This window comes from Belonocnema kinseyi, chromosome 3 (genome assembly GCF_010883055.1).
Source record: "Belonocnema kinseyi isolate 2016_QV_RU_SX_M_011 chromosome 3, B_treatae_v1, whole genome shotgun sequence".
NCBI lineage: Eukaryota > Metazoa > Arthropoda > Insecta > Hymenoptera > Cynipidae > Belonocnema > Belonocnema kinseyi.
Window position 1 is genome coordinate 43,080,434 of NC_046659.1, and position 18,026 is coordinate 43,098,459.

Here is an 18,026-nt window from a genome sequence, read left to right on the forward strand (position 1 = left end):
CGCGCAACCCAGGCATTTACATCGTCTCCTACCATATTCACACGGATATAGACGTGTCATAGTATTGGACCACGTCTCGTTTCAGATCTGGGATCACTGACTAGGAGCTTACCGCGAGCAAAGGGGTCAGCCGTCTGCGAGCAATGCTGCCGCATGAATTGCACCCAATCGACTTATCGGTTCATCGAAGGTCGTGGCTGGCGCGCGAAAATTCAACTGAACTAAAGTTATTGGCTTGTAAGTGGGTATTTAACCATAGTTAAAATAGCAGGCTTTGCAGTTTGTATTTTTTTAGGTTAGTTAGGAGCTGTTGTTTTGAGAAGCCAAACTTCTGCCGTAAAGCCTAAATGCGCCGGTCGTTATTTCTTATTTTCATAAATAAAATTTTTTCTTTCTCACTCCTTACATGCGCATAGAATTCGAAAGGCGGAAACTTACGTCAGGAACGCCAAGAACTTACCAGTAAATTCTCAATCGATTTTGTATTCGAGAATTTACGAGAATTAAGGTTTTCCATCCAAATAAATGTAAACTTTTGGTCGCAAATAGTTTTCAATGCACCTATGTTGAGTTTTAATAACTTAGGGAATATTTTTTTAATTATTAACCATGTATTAGCTAGCAGCTTTACTTTATTCACTTGAAAAACAAGTCACATTATAAAAATCGCGTACAATTGTGATTGGATTTGCATTAGCTTATTATAAAATATATATTTATTTTCAATTATGATAACATTCACTTTACAATGCGTAATTCGTAAACCTCTTAACCCATCAACGTCACAAGGACACTTTTTTCAACTACCCATTTCTCTAAAACATTTCACTATGAAAACGTCTGTCAAAAAATTCTAGAAGTACCTATCGTACTATTTTCGAGGTCGCTCTTTCCAATGGTGTAATCAAAATTACATAAAAACATAGTTTTTTACACTATTTTTGCAAATTAATGCAAAAAAACACGAATTTTTCAGGCCTGTTTTTTTTCTTTTCACATTTTCGATACCTTTTCGTAAGAATATTCAACAATGGAATAGTGTAATCGCGTCCTCGATTGTTATGCTTTCGAATGGTATCATTGATTTTATTTTTATCATAGTATGAACTTGCAAAATAACGACAAAAGCAATGGAAAAATTGATCAATTTTTCGACTAATCATTTCTTGCGATTAAAACACACTTTTTGTACCGAACCTGCATGGTCTATGTAGTTACTATGGTTTTTTGGGTCCCTGATTACGAATCTGCTATTATTTTTGCAAAATTAATTTGTTTAAACATTTTGTTTCAACAAATTATTGCAAAAATGAGAATTTTTTTAATTTACTTGCAGAATCGTATTCTACGGAAAAAACTACGTCGAAAATATGTATAGTCAATTTTAATTATTTAAATAATTAAGTTAATATCAACAAATATCAATTTTCTATACCCAAATACGTTGTTACATATCGTTTTCTAAGTTTTCGGGGTCGCTGATCACGAATTTGATATTAATTTTTCAAAATTATATTGTTTAAACAATATGTTTGACAATGTAGGCAGAAATATCCAATCGTTCCGAAGTCATTTCAAGAGCTGTAATTTGCAATAATCATACTTTCGTATCATTCTTAACCGCAAAAAATGAAAATCTTCGCTTATCAGAATTTTCGCAGAACAATAATTGGTTTCATCTTTGATTAATTACGTTAATCATTATATTGAGACGACGTAAACAAAAGTTGTTTTATAAAATATTTTATCATAGATATTATCAAATAGGATTACGCCATCGCAGTACATTTTCGCGCCTTGTGCAAATATAACCTGCGAGTTCAAATTTGGACATTTACTATTTTTTAACAATATATGCAAACAAATTATATGTTTTTAAAATAGTTTGAACAGTTTTAATGCACGGTAATCATATTTGCGTATCATACTCTTAACCTCGAAAAATGAATATTGGTAGTCTTTGATAGGCGTTACTAATATTTTTGCTAGTTCGAATTATTATTGAAGGATAATTTATTTTATCTTTATTGACAATCATTATCTTGAGACGACATATATGTTGTAATATATTTTGCATAGACATTATACAGAAAGTATTGAATCATCGTAATAATAGTACATATTCCCACAACTATCATCTTGTAAAAAAATAACAACACATCCAATTTTGACACACTGGCCATTTCATTCGATTCACAATGCCGAAATGTAAACTTTCCGAATCAAAAAATGCGAGAAAGAGACATCGCATCAATACAGTAGAAAATACTGAAAAAGAAAATCACGTTGATGCAGTATTCATTCCTGATCCAGACGATTCTGGTGAATCTGATCATAGTGAAGATGATTTGTCGTCTATTGGTAACGAAGGTAATAAGCAAGGTGATATTGAAATGGGTGAAGAGTATTCAAAGACTCAGACATTTCAGTCGTACCAAAAAGTATTGGAAAATTATAGTACAAGTCAGAAAAAGTTGGAAGAAGAACATGTTTATAATTGGATTGATGGAGAGATGATGTAGTGATACTCTATCAAATGATATCTTACTGTCTGAGGTACAAAAGAAAAAAATTCTTGCTAGTTCAAAAACTTTTCTACGGTCTGATGTAGTAACATTAGCTATGGGCCGTCGTGATTTGAAACTATAAAATCTAACATCAAATTTCACAAACCAGACGATGAAGACGCAAAGGATAAGGTCTGGCGTGAACGTCAAATTCTGAACATTTTCAATGAAAATATCAAGAATTTTTGATATTTTTGTACAGCACTTTCTATTGATGAAATGATGATAAAATTTTACGGAAAAATCAGTTTCAAGCAATTTATCAGAGGAAAACCGATTCGATTTGGTATCAAAATGTGGGTATTATGCGGTTCGAATGGTTACTTATTTCATTTTGATATTTACTGTGGCAAAAATGAAAAAGTTGATTTCCTACCCAAAATTGCTCAAGCTAGTCGAGTTGTTTTACAAATGCTTCAAGAATTTTTGCTCAAGACTTCTCCTCGTAATAGACTTCGGTATCATATCTACTTTGATAACTTATTTTCTTCTCCTGATCTATTAGTGCATCTGAAAAATCAAAATCTGCGAGCGACCGGCACTGTAAGAAAAGATAGGATTGAAGTGTCTAACGAAATCGATGCGAAAGCTCGTAGAGGAACATATAAAGTAAAGCATGATAGCAATAGTGGTACTAATTTTGTCACAGTTATGGATTCAAAAGCAGTTTCGATTCTTTCTTCAGCTGCTGGCGTCACACCTACTTCGAACGTATCACGTTATGATAAGAAAGCCAAGGGAAAAGCTGCAATACCTTTTCCAAATGCCAATAATTCAAGCCAAGAAATGGACATGAACCATTTTCATTAGACTGATACAGGCACCAGTCACAAATGCTACAGTGCTTTACAATTCAGTGAGCAAAAATAAATTAGGAACAAAAGATGTTGCCATGGAAATTTGTGAAAAATATTTAATTGCTTCCAATGTGTCAGAAAATAAACATGCAAATCATAATCTCGAAAACACAGGATTCAAAAAGTATTGCTCATACGAGAAGTGCTAAGTAAGAACCGTGAAATCTTGCAAAGAGTGCCAAGCATACTTTTGCAAGAAATGTTTCAAACAAACGCACGAGTAAACAACTTCAAGCACACAAAAAAATTATAAAAATTAAAAAAAAAAAAATTTTTTAAATATTAAAAAAATTCAAAAAAAAAGATGATTCTCGGTGACATGTACCTCCTCGTGGTGGGAATCGGGCAACATCAGTTGGGCTCAACGATGGCAGAACATGTTAAATTATTCAATGTAATTCCTGTTTGAAAAGATAACAACAAATAAAATAAAGTTTTCTACGGAATAAATCACTAAATTTTTCCTTAGATTACAGACTCACGAAATAATTTTTGGAATGTAGTGACAGTTATGCATACACTGTCAAACATATTGTTTGTACAATATAATTTTGAAAAATTAATATCAAATTCGTGATCAGCGACCCCGAAAACTTAGAAAACGATATGTAACAACGTATTTGGGTATAGAAAATTGATATTTGTTGATATTAACTTAATTATTTAAATAATTAAAATTGACTATACATATTTTCGACGTAGTTTTTTCCGTAGAATACGATTCTGCAAGTAAATTTAAATAATTCTCATTTTTTGCAATAATTTGTTTAAACAAATTAATTTTGCAAAAATAATAGCAGATTCGTAATCAGCGACCCAAACTCCACAGTAACTATATAGACCATGCAGGTTCGATACAAAAAGTGTGTTTTAATCGCAAAAAATGATTGGTCGAAAAATTGATCAATTTTTCCATTGTTTTTGCCGTTATTTTGCAAGTTCAGACTATGATAAAAATAAAACCAATGACACCATTCGAAAGCATAATAATCGAGGACATGATTACACTATTCCATTGTTGAATATTCTTACGTAAAGGTATCGAAAATGTGAAAAGAAAAAAAAAACAGGCCTGACAAATTCGTGTTTTTTTGCATTCATTTGCAAAAATAGTGTAAGAAACCATATTTTTATGTAATTTTAAATGCACCATTGGAAAGAGCGACCCCGAAAATAGTAGGATAAGTACTTCTCGTTAAAAATGTTCCATCTCAGATTTTTATTTTTGGGCTTACATTTTTAATTTAAAGAAATTTAACATGCAAACTTGGAAACTTAAACAATTAAACATTAAAATCTTTTGAAGTCGACAATTTTAGATAAAAATATTTATCATTTAACATTTATTATTTATTAAAATATTTTGAAGTTCTGAAAAAGCTTTTTAATTATGTTTTTACTATTTGGAATGAAAATAATTTAACTTCTGATTTACGAAGTGTTTAGTTGAACTAACTTTTATTTTTTCAATTTCAATGTTTCCAGTTCAAAAGTGCAAAAATAAAATAAAATTTTGAACTTAGTCGATTGATTCTTCAATTTAGAACATTGAAAATGATAACGTAGATCCTATACGATCCTGGGTCTAACCCCACCACCACGAAAAGTGCTTCGCGCCAGGGACGACGACGCGGCAAGCAGTCACTGCACAACCACTGACGCGTGCGATTTTGTCTGATTTAAAATAGTATTGCCAGGATTCCTAAAAAGACACTGCCCGAATTGCAATAAAGAACGCGACACGAAAGTTATCGTCGACAGAGTTTTCCATGTTAAAAGTAGACGAGAAAGTTCAAATTCCAGGACCGAGACCGCTGATTCACCTGGACATTTTAGTTCATCATGGAACGGGTGCTAATGTTAAGGCAGCCGATGGTTCCCAAGGCCGCAGAAACCTATTAACAACAGTTTTCGATGTATATCTCGAAAACAGTGGTACCGACTACTTTCGAAGTTTTCCCAGAAGTCCAAAAAAAAACTACAACGCTGCTAGTAGTAGATTTCATCAAATGCGCGGGAATTGTACTAAATGTATCGGAGGAGAACTGGCGTTTCGTAGACGAGCTCGAATTCGAACCTGAAGACGAACCCGATGGACATGAACGCGTTCAGCACCCTGCGTGAGGATGAAGGTGATTCCCTCGACGACGATAAGAAAGATAAACTTGAGAACCTTCTCGAAATTAACAAGGATATCTTCGAGATAGAAGGAGGGCCTACAGCTAACGTAGAGCATCGCATCGACACGAGAGATCGTCCACCGGTATTGCAACCGCCGTGCCAATATTCTTCACGGAAGAATGAACTTTTGTGCAATAAATTAGATCAGATGGCCGAACTGCACGTCGCTCAGGAATGTGACTCACAATGGGTAGCTCCAGTATTATTATTGCCGAAGAAAGATGGAGCCGCTGAAAGGACACTGTTTATCACAACGATTGACATAAGAATGGGGTATTGGCAAGTATCAGTAAGCGAGTGCGATCGTGACAAGACGGCCTTTGTCACGCCCTTCGGCATATTTAGACTCAAGCGAATGCCTTTTTGTCTGCGAAACTCTGGAGCGACTTTTCATAGGTTATTAGACCATTTCCGAAATGGCCTTAAAAATGTAATAGTAATAGCGTATATTGATGACCTGATAGTGATATCAGAGGACTTCGATAGCCATTTACACGAGCTGCAAGCAGTATTTGAGAAAATGCGTTTATTTAAACTACACGCAAACAGGGCTAAGTGTACGTTCACAAACTCAGAAGTTAAATATTTAGGTCACATCATAACAGCAAAAGGTATACAAGTTGTCCCAGCGATAATAAAAGCATTTGTAAACATGAATCCACCCCGGAACGTTAAGCCTCTTATAAATGTTTTACACACGTTTTCTTGGTTCCGTCGTTTCATAAGAAATTTCTGGGATATCGTACGACCATTAACCAAGCTAACCAAGAACAATGCCAAGTGAAAATGGGTTAGAGAGCAGCAACATGCCTTCGAACAATTAAAAGTGGTCCGCATCACAGCACCGATCCTGAAACCGGCTGATGACAAACTTCCATACGTGTTTCGCACCGACGCAAGTAGCTACGCACTCGGTGTAGCTTTGTTGATGGGGGAGGGAGAGGACGAGATGCCCGTGGAATATGCCAGCCAACTACTCGCCTCAGCTGAGCGGAACTACAACACTACCGAGAGAGAAGCGCTTGCAGTCGTCTTGTTTATTGACAAGTTCCGTCGATACATTGAGGATGCTGCCTTCACAGTGAATACCGATCACCAGGAAATTCGTTGGTTGACGATTTGAAGACACCTACAGGACGTTTGGCTCGGTGGGCGCTTATGCTGCAACCATACAATTTGAAAATTGTTTATAACCCGGGAAAATGTAATGTTCTTGCTGAACTACTCTCGTGACCACCGTTTGGAGAGGAAGATCAGGTTACATGTGGATTGTGCTCGATCAGTATCGACCTTCCAACTCACTTGATTCAAAGCCTGCGCGATAAAAAATTATCGGATCCGGAAGTAAAACGAATAATCGATAGCTTCAAAAAAAAAACCGATCAATCTGACCGGGCCAACTGGATACTAGAGTCTACATTATTTCTGACGGATTACTCTACAGGTATGTTGCGGAAGAAGATGCCGAATACGCTCAATGGGTGGTACCAAAGTGCGCTAGGGAGCCATGGTTCACAATGGGCTACCATGATGCACCCACAGCAGGGCACTACGGCATTAAGCGCACTTCGAAGAGGATATCTAATCGATTTTATTCGCCAGGGATGAGAAAGTACATCACGAAGTGCCTCGAATGCCAGAGGTACAAACCAACAAATCTGAAACCAACAAGGACTGCTTAGGATACCGGCAGCGCAACGAAGATTCGAAACACTAGCTATGGATCTGGTGGGTCCCTTCTAGTCAAGAGAAAAAGCTACCAAATGATCTACATCGTAGAGGAAGTTGCATATAAGTCGGTTTAGACTTTCTCACTCGAAAGCGTTACGGCAGATGCCTGTGCAGATTCTCATCGACGAAATGGTCTTGCTCTACGGAACACCGAGACGTGTAATCTCTGATAATGGAACGCAGTTAGTTGGAGCTGTTATGCAGCAGGTATCTTTCTGCTTGGGGTTTGAACAGAAATTAATACCCGAATACCATCCAGAGGCTAACCCGGTAGAACGCAGAAACCGAGATTTGAAGACCAAATCAGCGATATTGGCTCAACGCGATCATAGAAATTGGGCTAAGAACCTTCCAGCAATCAGGTACGCAATGAACACGAGCTGCATTCAAAGAACTAGACATACATCTGCCTATCTAACCTTTGGCCGCGAACTGTAGTCTGCAGAAGATGTGCAGAGGGTTCTCTCAGCAGACATCCTACGAGAAAATTTCGTCTGTGAATTCACGCCTTATCCGTCGAAGATTGCAGGTGTCATGAAGGGCGTTCGCGAGGTGCACAATGCAGAGCAGGGCCGCTTGAAGAAGAAACCTTGTTTTGGTAGTCAGCCACGTGGTAAGCAAAGCAGCCGACGAAGTTTCTAAGAAACTAGCACCTAAAAGAGACGGTCCATACCAGATACTGAGCAAAGTATCCGAGACATCTTACCGAGTTGCAGAAATAAACTCTAAAACACCGTTGGCAACGTACCGTGCGAAAAATTTGATTCTTTACCAAAAAACTAAAGGAAAAGAGTTACCGAGTCTGTACGACCAATTCGACGCAGGGGACGACCAAAGAAGAACTCCGCAGTCGCCAAAAACTAGTTCACTGGATCTTATACGAGCTCCCCTTGCCAATGGAATCCCATATACGATTCTGGGTCTACCCCCACCACCACGAAGAGCGCTTTGCACCAGAGACAATGGCACGAATAAAAACCCATTTTGCATCAATAAACCCTGGTGTTATAAAAGTTAAAAATTCATAATTTTGCAGTTTATCTGTATTTTATTTAAACTTGTATAATTGAAAAGTGTTAGTATCTTCCATTTTATATGCGTAAATTAGTGAGCATTCAAATATAAAATTTTTGAATTGAAAAACTTTTAAACTTTAATTTGAAAAGTTTAAAATTCAGGAGTTGTACTTTGAGTGCTTTAGTCTATAGTTTATTTTTTACTAATTTAAATAAAAAAAATTTCAGTTTTAGAGTTCGAATGATTTGACTTTCTTGGCCGTGAAAAATGTTTGTGAACCTGGAAAAAACTGGGAATTTTGTTCTGCGATTAAAATGGCCATTGAACGTACACCGGAGACAGCCACTATAGCGGGACTGCAGTAGTATTGTTAATCCGAAAAATTCTATTTCTTAAGAAATGTAAAATTCTACTTAAAACATGTTCTAAACTAAAATTTAATAAAGTTAATTAATGTTTAAAAGAATTTACATAATCAATCAATAAAATTATATTTTAAAAATATGGAGTTTACTATATATAAAACTACAACATAATTTTAATTCCTAATGTTTATTACTATGTAGGTTCAAGTACATCGAGAACATCAAAAATAAAGAACAGTAACAAACAAATGTTCTCGTTATTTCTCGATAAATTCTCGGCAACTTTCGGTAACTTTCTTTGTTACCTTCGCCAAATTTAAGTTAACGAGAATTTGCTAACTCTACATGCGCTGTAGTGATTCCTATATATTTTTTGGTTGTCATACGGGGTTACATAACCTAAAAATACACAGGAATCATTACTGCGCATGACAGAGATAGCCGCGTTCTCCCATCACTGCTTTTACCGACAGTACATTTTCATAGCACAATCTAGTACGACCAGAGCGATGGCTCTGGACGTACTAGGTAGTACTAGGCATGGTTTATGTTTGAATCAAAAAAGAATTAAATTTATAAACTAAAGAAAAGAATTTTAAAACCAAAAAGACGAATTTCCAACAAATAAAGATTCTTTACTCAAAAAATAAATAAAATTTTATCTAAATTATTGAACCTTCAAACAAGAAGACAAATTTTCTTTACAAAATGCAATTTTGAAACAAATAATATGACTGTTCAACAAAAAATTAATTTTCTACGAAGCTGGTGCATTTTTACGCAAAAAAAAAAGAAATTTCAAACTGAAAAATAATTTTTTTACAAAAAAAAAAAACGCGAATTTGTAACTAAAAAATATCAATATTAAAGAATGGAAGTTACATTTCCTGTTAAAAAATGAATTTTAAACAAATGTAGTTTTTAAACAATGTAGTTTAACTTTGACCATTGTTGTTGAATTTTCAATTAAAAAAGATTAATTTATAACAAGATAATTAAACTTTTAATCAACGAGATAACTTAGCAACTTAAAATATAAATTTTTAACAAAAAAAGTAATTTCTTAACAAAGCGATTCGACCAAATGTTTTAAACAAATTAGTTGAATTATCAAGCAAGTAAGAATGATTTTTAACCAAAAAGTTGCATTTTCATACAAAAAAGGAAATTCTTCTATAACAGGTGAAGTTTTAAATCAAAAATCTAAATTTTCAAAAAAATAGTTGCATTTTTTATCAAAAAATATGAAATTTATCTTAAAACAGAAGAATTTTTTATTACAAAAAAGTTCAGTTTTCATCCAAAAAAGATTCCAGTTAACTCAGTGACATCAAAAATCGAATTTTTGTAACAAAATAAATAAGTTTCTACGAAAAAACTTGATTTCTCAATCCAAAAAGACGAATTTTTTCAACCAAAAAGGATGAATTTTTAACAAAATGGTGAAATTCTCTGCCAAATAGTTGCATTTTCATGCAAAAAATATCGATTTTATACTGAAACAGATGAATTTGTAATAAAAAAACAAATTTTTTTTATGAGTGAAACTTTCATCCAGAAAATATTTCAGTTCATTTTTCAACATCAAAATATAAATTTAAAAAAAAAGTAAATTTTCTACGAAATAGTTAAGTTTTCAAGAAAATAGTTTCAACAGAAAATTGAACAAAAAAATGCAATTTTCTATTAATTAAAATAAATTCTTAAATTCTCATAAATTCTCAGAGAATTTATTTTTCGCTTATATTCTCGGTAATATTCTCATTCTCGATACCGTTCCCAAAGTAATATAACCGGCTCAGAACTCTAATCACATGCCCTTAAACTAACTATAAAAATTTGTATTTATTTTTAAAGATAGAAAATAATTTACTTTCTTTCATTATAAGACATTTATAAAAATTAATTATGCTATAAAAACTATCTATTGTTAAAAATATGTCGAATATTTCTAACGCTTTATATTATAAAGAATAGGACTTATAGAATAAATATTGATAAAATTGTAGGACAAAAAACTTTATTTGCGAACCATACCCTTAAACAAATACTGTTTTTTAATGTTTTGATGGCAGATTTAATCAATTCTGTTTACATTCCCAGCGGGCACAAAATTTGGCGACGTTTTTAGGACATCGTTACGACAACTTGAGGACATCGTTACGACAACTTTAGGACATCCTATGTCCATGTCCTTAATGTGTTTTTACGATATTGTGAAGACATCGTCAGATCATACGACGTCTTTACGATATCGTAAAGACACCTTAACGACATGGACATAGGAGGTCGTAAAGATATCGTAAAGGTATCGTAAAGATGTTGTAACGATGTCATTAAGACGTCGCCAAATTTTGTGCCCACTGGGTTCTCATCCTAATTTGAAGGTATTGGTTTTATGCGAAAAATGAGCTTCGCGGATTCCATCAAATGTCGACGTTTTGAGACCCCCTGAGTCAAAAAAAAAATAGTTTTTACGTCGGTGTCTGTCTGTCGTCGTTGTCGTGGTAGTCTGTAAACACGGTAACATTTGAAGGAATTATTCGAATGGATTTTATTTTGTTGGCACAATTTATAAGGATATGAACAGAAAGGTCGAGTTCGTTATCCAGATCTTTTGACGAAATTTTAAAAGGTTAGAGCATTTTGAAAATTTGTGAGAAAACTTTTTTTAACATTTGAAAATTATTTCGACAGATATTTATAGTAGACCAAAATACGAACAATTGATTCCCATTACTTTTTGTGCTAAAATAAAAATTACCAAAGTTATAGTATTTTCAAAATCCAAAAACACAAACGAACATGAACATTTGAAGCCAAAAAAAGCGTGATATGGGAAAAAGTCAAGGAAAGAAAAACGCAACTTTTTCAAGGTCCTTCAAAACGGTCTCCAAAACTTTTTAATTTTGATCAAAAAAAGTCGAAAATTCAAATTTTGACCGCACAAAAAATAATGAATTAATACATTCTCATCCTAATGAGAAGGTATTGGTTTTATCTGAAAAATGACTTTCGCGGATTCCATCAAATGTCGACGTTTTGAGACCCCCTGGATCAGAAAAATAGTTTTTACGTCGCTGTCTGTCGTCGTTCTCGTTTTTGTCGTTGTCATTGTAGTCTGTAAACACAGTAACATTTAAAGGAATTATTTGACTGGATTCCTCTTTGGCACACTTTATAAGGATATGAAAAGAAAAGACGACTTCATTAGCCAGCAATTTTTAAAGAAATTTTAAAAAGTTAGAGTTTTTTTTATATTTAAAAATTTTTTCGACAGCTATTTGTAGTAGATCAAAATACGAATAATTTATCCCCATTATTTTTTTTTTTGATCAAATAAAAATGACCAAAGTTATAGCATTTTCAAATTTCAAAAAACCAAACGAAAATTAACATTGGAAGCCAAACAAAACTTGATATGGGAAGAAGTCAACATAAGAACAACGTTACTTTCTCAAGGCCCTACAAGATTGTTTAAACAACTTTTTAAATTTTTCTAACGAAAAATCGAAGATTCAAATTCTTATCGCAGAAAAAACGAATGAAAAAGCAATAACTCAATTTTGTGAAAAATAAAGAAAGATATGAAGAGATAAATTGACCAAAATTGTGCACCTGAAACAGAATAACAAATTTTTCAGGAACTACTTTTTTTAGGATAAGTAGTTTTTGTTTTATTTTTGGAAAACAACATTGAAAATAAAAAAATTATATTTGAGTACAACGATACAAGCTACGAGAATAAGTGAGACAAAATTTCTTCAACGAAAAAAGATTTACACATTTTTTACGAATATTTTTTTGATAGGAAGCGTAGTTTTTTAATCGTAAAAACCCAGATTAAAAAGAAAAAATATATAAAAACAAGGCAATCAGAATAAGAATATTTGAATTTCCATGCATAGTGTAAAATGTAATGATATAAATTTATTAAAATGACACATGTTTCAGCGCAGCTAAGAATAAAATTTAACGCAAAATAAGAAGCAAATATGTTAGTAATCATGATAAATACAATTTGCACTTTATTTCGCAAAATCTAAATACCCAATTCCAGCCAGAGGTACATAAAAAATGTATTATATTTGATATATAAGTGTTGAACATAATGTAGAAAATTTAACATTTTGGGAAAAATCGAGTGCGAAGCACGAGATACGTGATGAGAATGTGTTCGCTAAAGCCGAAAGAGCTTTAATAAAAGAGAGTTCACAATCGCAAAATTACAGTTGTTGGTTCGTTAATCTTTAATTTTGAAAGGAGTCTGCACGAATGCGGGAGAAATGCAAAGACCGGGCGTGAAGTGCGAGATAAATACATCATCGAGCACGAAGCGCGAGAACCAACAATCAATATCTCTCGTTTCAATTTACAATTTTTTTATGGTGCAACACTTATTTATTAATTATTCTCAAACTGTACAAAAAATTGCGACCTTTAAAAACAATTGTAACGAAGGAAACATTTTTTCTAACTTTTGATAACAACTTATACTGATTATTTTATGAATATAAATTAAAAATTCATGTTTCTAATGATTTGCGTTAAAAAATGTTTAATTGGACATTTTCGATAACATTTTCACTCTATACATCACGCTGAATTTTTAAATTTTTCTTATAGAGCAATACTTGGAAATTATTTTCAAACTGAACAAAAAAGACTGCGATCTTTAAAAACAATTGCAATGAATTCAAACTACTTTCAAATTTTTTAATAACATTTTTAATATATTTTATTAATATAAATGAAAATTTATGTTACCAATATTTTGCGTTTAAAAAAAGTTTAATTGCATATTTTACTCATTATCTCTCGTTTAAATTAATTTTTTATAGCATAACGCTTATATTTGCTAATTATTTTTAATGTAAACAAGAAATATTTAAATCTCTAATAACAATTGTACCGAATTAAAAATATTTTTCAATTTTTTTGTAACAACTTTTTGAATTATTGAATTAATATTTTGGAAAATTTATGTTCCCAATAATTTGCGTTGAAAATCGTTTAATAGCTTATTTTACTCATCTCATTGAAATAAACAAATTTTATTATTGTGCAACTTTTTTGTCAATTATTTTCAGTGAAAAAAATTGTGATCTTTAAAAACAATAGTTTTGAAATTTGGTTATAAGAACTACAATAAATTGTTTTATAAATATTAATTCCTGTTCATTATAAAAAAATCTGAATAAATTTTCTGCCTCAAAGCCTCCAAACTTAATCATAAAGCAAAAAAAAGCAAAAAATTCCGTTTTCATAATTGAAAAAGCACACAAATTGACATTTGAAAAGAATTCCTGAAAATAAAATCAAGAATCTAACGACCAAATTTGAACAACCACCAGAAAATGTTCCCATTGGAATCTGAAAAAAAAAGAAACACCTCTCCCCCTCCTTTTTTTAATTTTGCTGACTTGGATTGGAGGACATTTTTATTTCAGGTTTGTTTGGAGCTGGTTTGCCTCTTGAACTTTCACTTGATTCTCAGTTGTCAGTGAAATAGCAGCGAGGCAGGTGTGGTGTTCCTGCTAACAACAAATTTTATTTTTATTTTACTTATTTATTTTTTTTATTTCACATTATATATTTTTTGTTTGCCTTGATAAGGGTGCTGTATGAGTGCCGAAACGTTGGTGATTATTACATAGTTTTTAAAAATATTTTTTATTGGGATTTGATAATGGTGGGAATAAAGAGGACGAAAGAAATAAAAAAGAGAAGGAAGGAGATTTGGTTGGTGGCCTTCTCATTTTTCTTTGCTCCTTTTTATTTTCGTCCAAAGTAGAGATAAATAATTTTCTTTTCTTCCTTTTTTTCTTTTCTAGGGGGAAAGGAGGGGAAGAGGTGTTTCCCTTTTTCAGATTCCAATGGAAACATTTTGTGGTGGCTGTCCAAATTTGGTCGTTAGATTCTTGATTTTATTTTCAGGAATTCTTTTCATCATATTTTAATATTGGATGTTAAAAAGGGATTTTACTTTGGATTCTCTTCCTATTTAAATATCCTGAATTTTAATTCACATTTGACACTTTCCCCATGTATTTCAATAATTTTCGGCCTAAAACTACAGCCTTGGGGCTGAGTACAACTGAGCTGTCAGCACCCACAGCTGTTAGTCGGCTTCCTGCTCAATTCACAACGTTACTTACAAACTTTACTAATTTTTTAGCAGTTACCGGATCTTTTTCAAAAAACAAAATGCTAAGTCTCCCTACCGACACCGCAAAAACCCTTCCGTGGTCCAGAACATTTTCAAAGTGCATTTCTAAAACCTCAAAACCGAATAATCGTCGGCCGTTGGTAAGTTTTTAGTGTTTCATAGCTTTCGAAAATGTTGTGCACCCCGTTCCAACAGCCTTAACGTAGGTTTCTTCCACTTCTAACAATTACATTTAAAAATATTTAAACATAATATTGATTTATTGCTTGAAAAAATAAACTCAGTTCAACATCCTGTGCAAAATGCAATTATTATGTTCCGTATTCATGACACATGCAAACTCACTATTGTATTATAGACTGCAAGAGTGATTAACTCTCGATCTCTTAAATAAGGAAAGAAATAAGATACGAAACTTTTTATTTAAGGGCATACCTGATAACTGAATTCCTTCGGCTAAGACGTACGGTGCATAAGTAAACACCAGCATAATCCCAAACTCTAAAGACGGATTTTTCCGAAGATCCACATACTTCAATAATAAAGCACTAATGAGTGCAAAAAGGACTCCGATACCAGCCGAAGCAAAAAACATTAAGCAAAACCTATTTATTCCTAGAAGCATAGCCTCGCTCGTAGTAGCTGCATTGTTGGACTCTAATATAGAAGTAGTTAAAACGATAGAAATTGCATCGTTGAGTATAGACTCTCCGAAGACTAACATGTTTAAAACTGGATCAACATCTAAAGCATGGAAAATCGCAACCGTTGCTACAGGATCTACAGCTGATATTAAAGATCCGAAAGCGAAACTTTCCACGAAACTCAGCTTATATGCAACATCTGCGAGACCAAGTAAATATATTCCTGCTCCAATAACAAAGGCCGAAATAGTGGTACCTATTATAGCAAAAACTATAATGCTACCTATGTTTTGGAAAAAGTTTCCCTTGTGCAAATTGTAACCAGATTCAAATATTATCGGAGGAAGAAGCAAAAGGAAGAAAGCTGTTGGTGAAAAGGCTTCTTCCTTTCGCCAATTAGCAATATTTTTATAAGACATTAAATTAATTATCATGCCAATTGCACCTCCCAAGAATACAATCACAACCGATTCTGGCAAGTATTGGAAATTCGTCTGCAGCATCAAATGAATCAGCAATATTCCCAGGGCCAAAACACAGAGTACGAAGAAAATCGACATTGAACTATTGTGTTCTTCCTCTGCAGAACCTTTGTCGGGTAAAATTGGTTCAGCAGGTACAATAGTCGTAGTGCTAATATTTGTAAAATTCATCACGTCAAAACTTTGGGTAGAACTAGAGTAACCAGCATTTTTGTCAGGCGCTTTGATGCTGGTATTTGATGCTGGAGATGTTGATTTTGCTGTCGATGAACCAATGTTATTCTGATCCTCGTGTTTTGAATTCAGAGTTGGTCCTCGTCCGGTGGTAATTTCTGCCACACTGGCCCTGGTTGTACTTTCTTGTTGCTCATTTTCTGGCTTTGCAGTCAACGAATTTGCATTTTGAACAGACACGAAAGAATCAGGTTCAGAGGTAATCGATTTTTCTTCCACATTCTTGAAACTTAAAGCCCCAGATGGCCCAATAATTAAGAGAATGACGATCGAAAGAAACATGTGTTTCAATTTATGCGATTTAGCAAAGAGATGCATTTTCTTAAGACTTGTTACATTTTACATGTTGCATTAATGATGATGAAGAGTGATGAGGAGCCAGTCTAGCTGGCGACTGTCACTTTGACACGTCGATTCAAAACAGCTGATTAGCTTATTATGTTATTCTCAAACTTCTCAAAGATCTTCAAAATCCAGCTTTAAATATACACAGAGACAATATGTTACATAGTTTTTGTTTTTAGTGAACTGGTTTAAATAAGCTTTGTTCATTTATACACTTTAATTAATTATTAAAGAAGTCTTTTTTCCTTATTTTAATCCAACAATAAATTTTAAACAATTCCACTTAACTAGTGGAACGAGAGGAACTCGACTGCCTTAAGGGGGCTTTCATACGATTGCAGTTCAGCCATCGACATTTAGAAATGGACCGGTAATGCTGTGGGGAGAACGGTAATGGGCTCTAGAGAGAGAAGAAACATATGAGATATAGCCCTATCTCTTTCTAGATAAAGCTGATTGGTCGAGAATATTTTCGTTGGGTGAACTTTGGCGCAGCACAGGACCGTGCTTTGTGTCGCGAGTGCCTCAATAATGTGACGTTTATCGCACTTTTCAGAATTGATTTATTTATAATTTATTTAATTATAATTTATTGTAAATAAATATAGAAAATCTTGGCAGCCTGTGTAGTTTGTGGGCGTTGTCAAGACGTTTATACGGGGATATGTTTTCATACGTAAGTAAAGTTATTGAATATAGTAAAATAAAAAATTTTACAACAAAAACAAAACCTCAAAATATGAAGTTTTGTACCTATGCAATACAAATGATTATTTTTTATGTTATAGAAATATTATTCAAATTTTCGACAGTTTTTACATTATTTTTGAACTCACGAAACAATTATTATTGTAGCATTTTCAATCCAATTTCAAGAAGAATTCAAGGTTACCAAGTTTTTAAAATAATCTATCTGAAATAGGTTATTTTACATGAATGTTCTTTAAAATTCAATTTATTATAACTGCAAATTTCTAATGTATTGTTTATCTTTTTTTTTAATTAAGGGCAAGTTACACAACTAAATTCCTATATTACCGACCACAGTTTTTCAGTACACTGAATTTTTTTTTGAACCTAAGAACTTATTTTGTAAATAAAATATCGAGCTGAAAGGTACTGTATTTTGGTAGGAACTTTACTGAGAATTATTTCATCTTTTTTCTGAACCTCAACATTTTTTGAACGTTCGAACTGTTTTTATACAGAAAATATCGGTCTCAAACTTTGGGAAATCCAAGAGCCGAAAGAAAGCTACGTTTAAGTACAAAGCTTAATAATAAAAGATGTAAAAAAAATAAATTTCAACAATCAATTCCAACGGCATCAACAGGTAACGTTGTACACGAAAATACGAAACCTGGCGGCCACTAGGCGAGGCTCTAGAGGGTTCGTATTTTCGTGGACAACGTTACCGGCTGATGCCGTTGGAAT

The 18,026-nt window shown here is 33.3% G+C and overlaps 1 protein-coding gene across 1 annotated transcript in view; it reads right to left on the reverse strand.

Annotated features, from left to right (window-relative positions):
• The window catches only part of LOC117169798 (sodium/hydrogen exchanger 8), a gene marked incomplete at its 3' end in the record, with an annotated part of 69,207 nt that extends 52,315 nt beyond the window's left edge, over positions 1–16,892 (reverse strand). Inside the window, exon 1 of the mRNA XM_033356304.1 lies at positions 15,323–16,892. Coding sequence (XP_033212195.1) covers positions 15,323–16,565 — 1,243 coding nt within the window. The remainder of the gene's footprint in view (positions 1–15,322) is intronic.
• Positions 16,893–18,026: the final 1,134 nt, after the last annotated feature.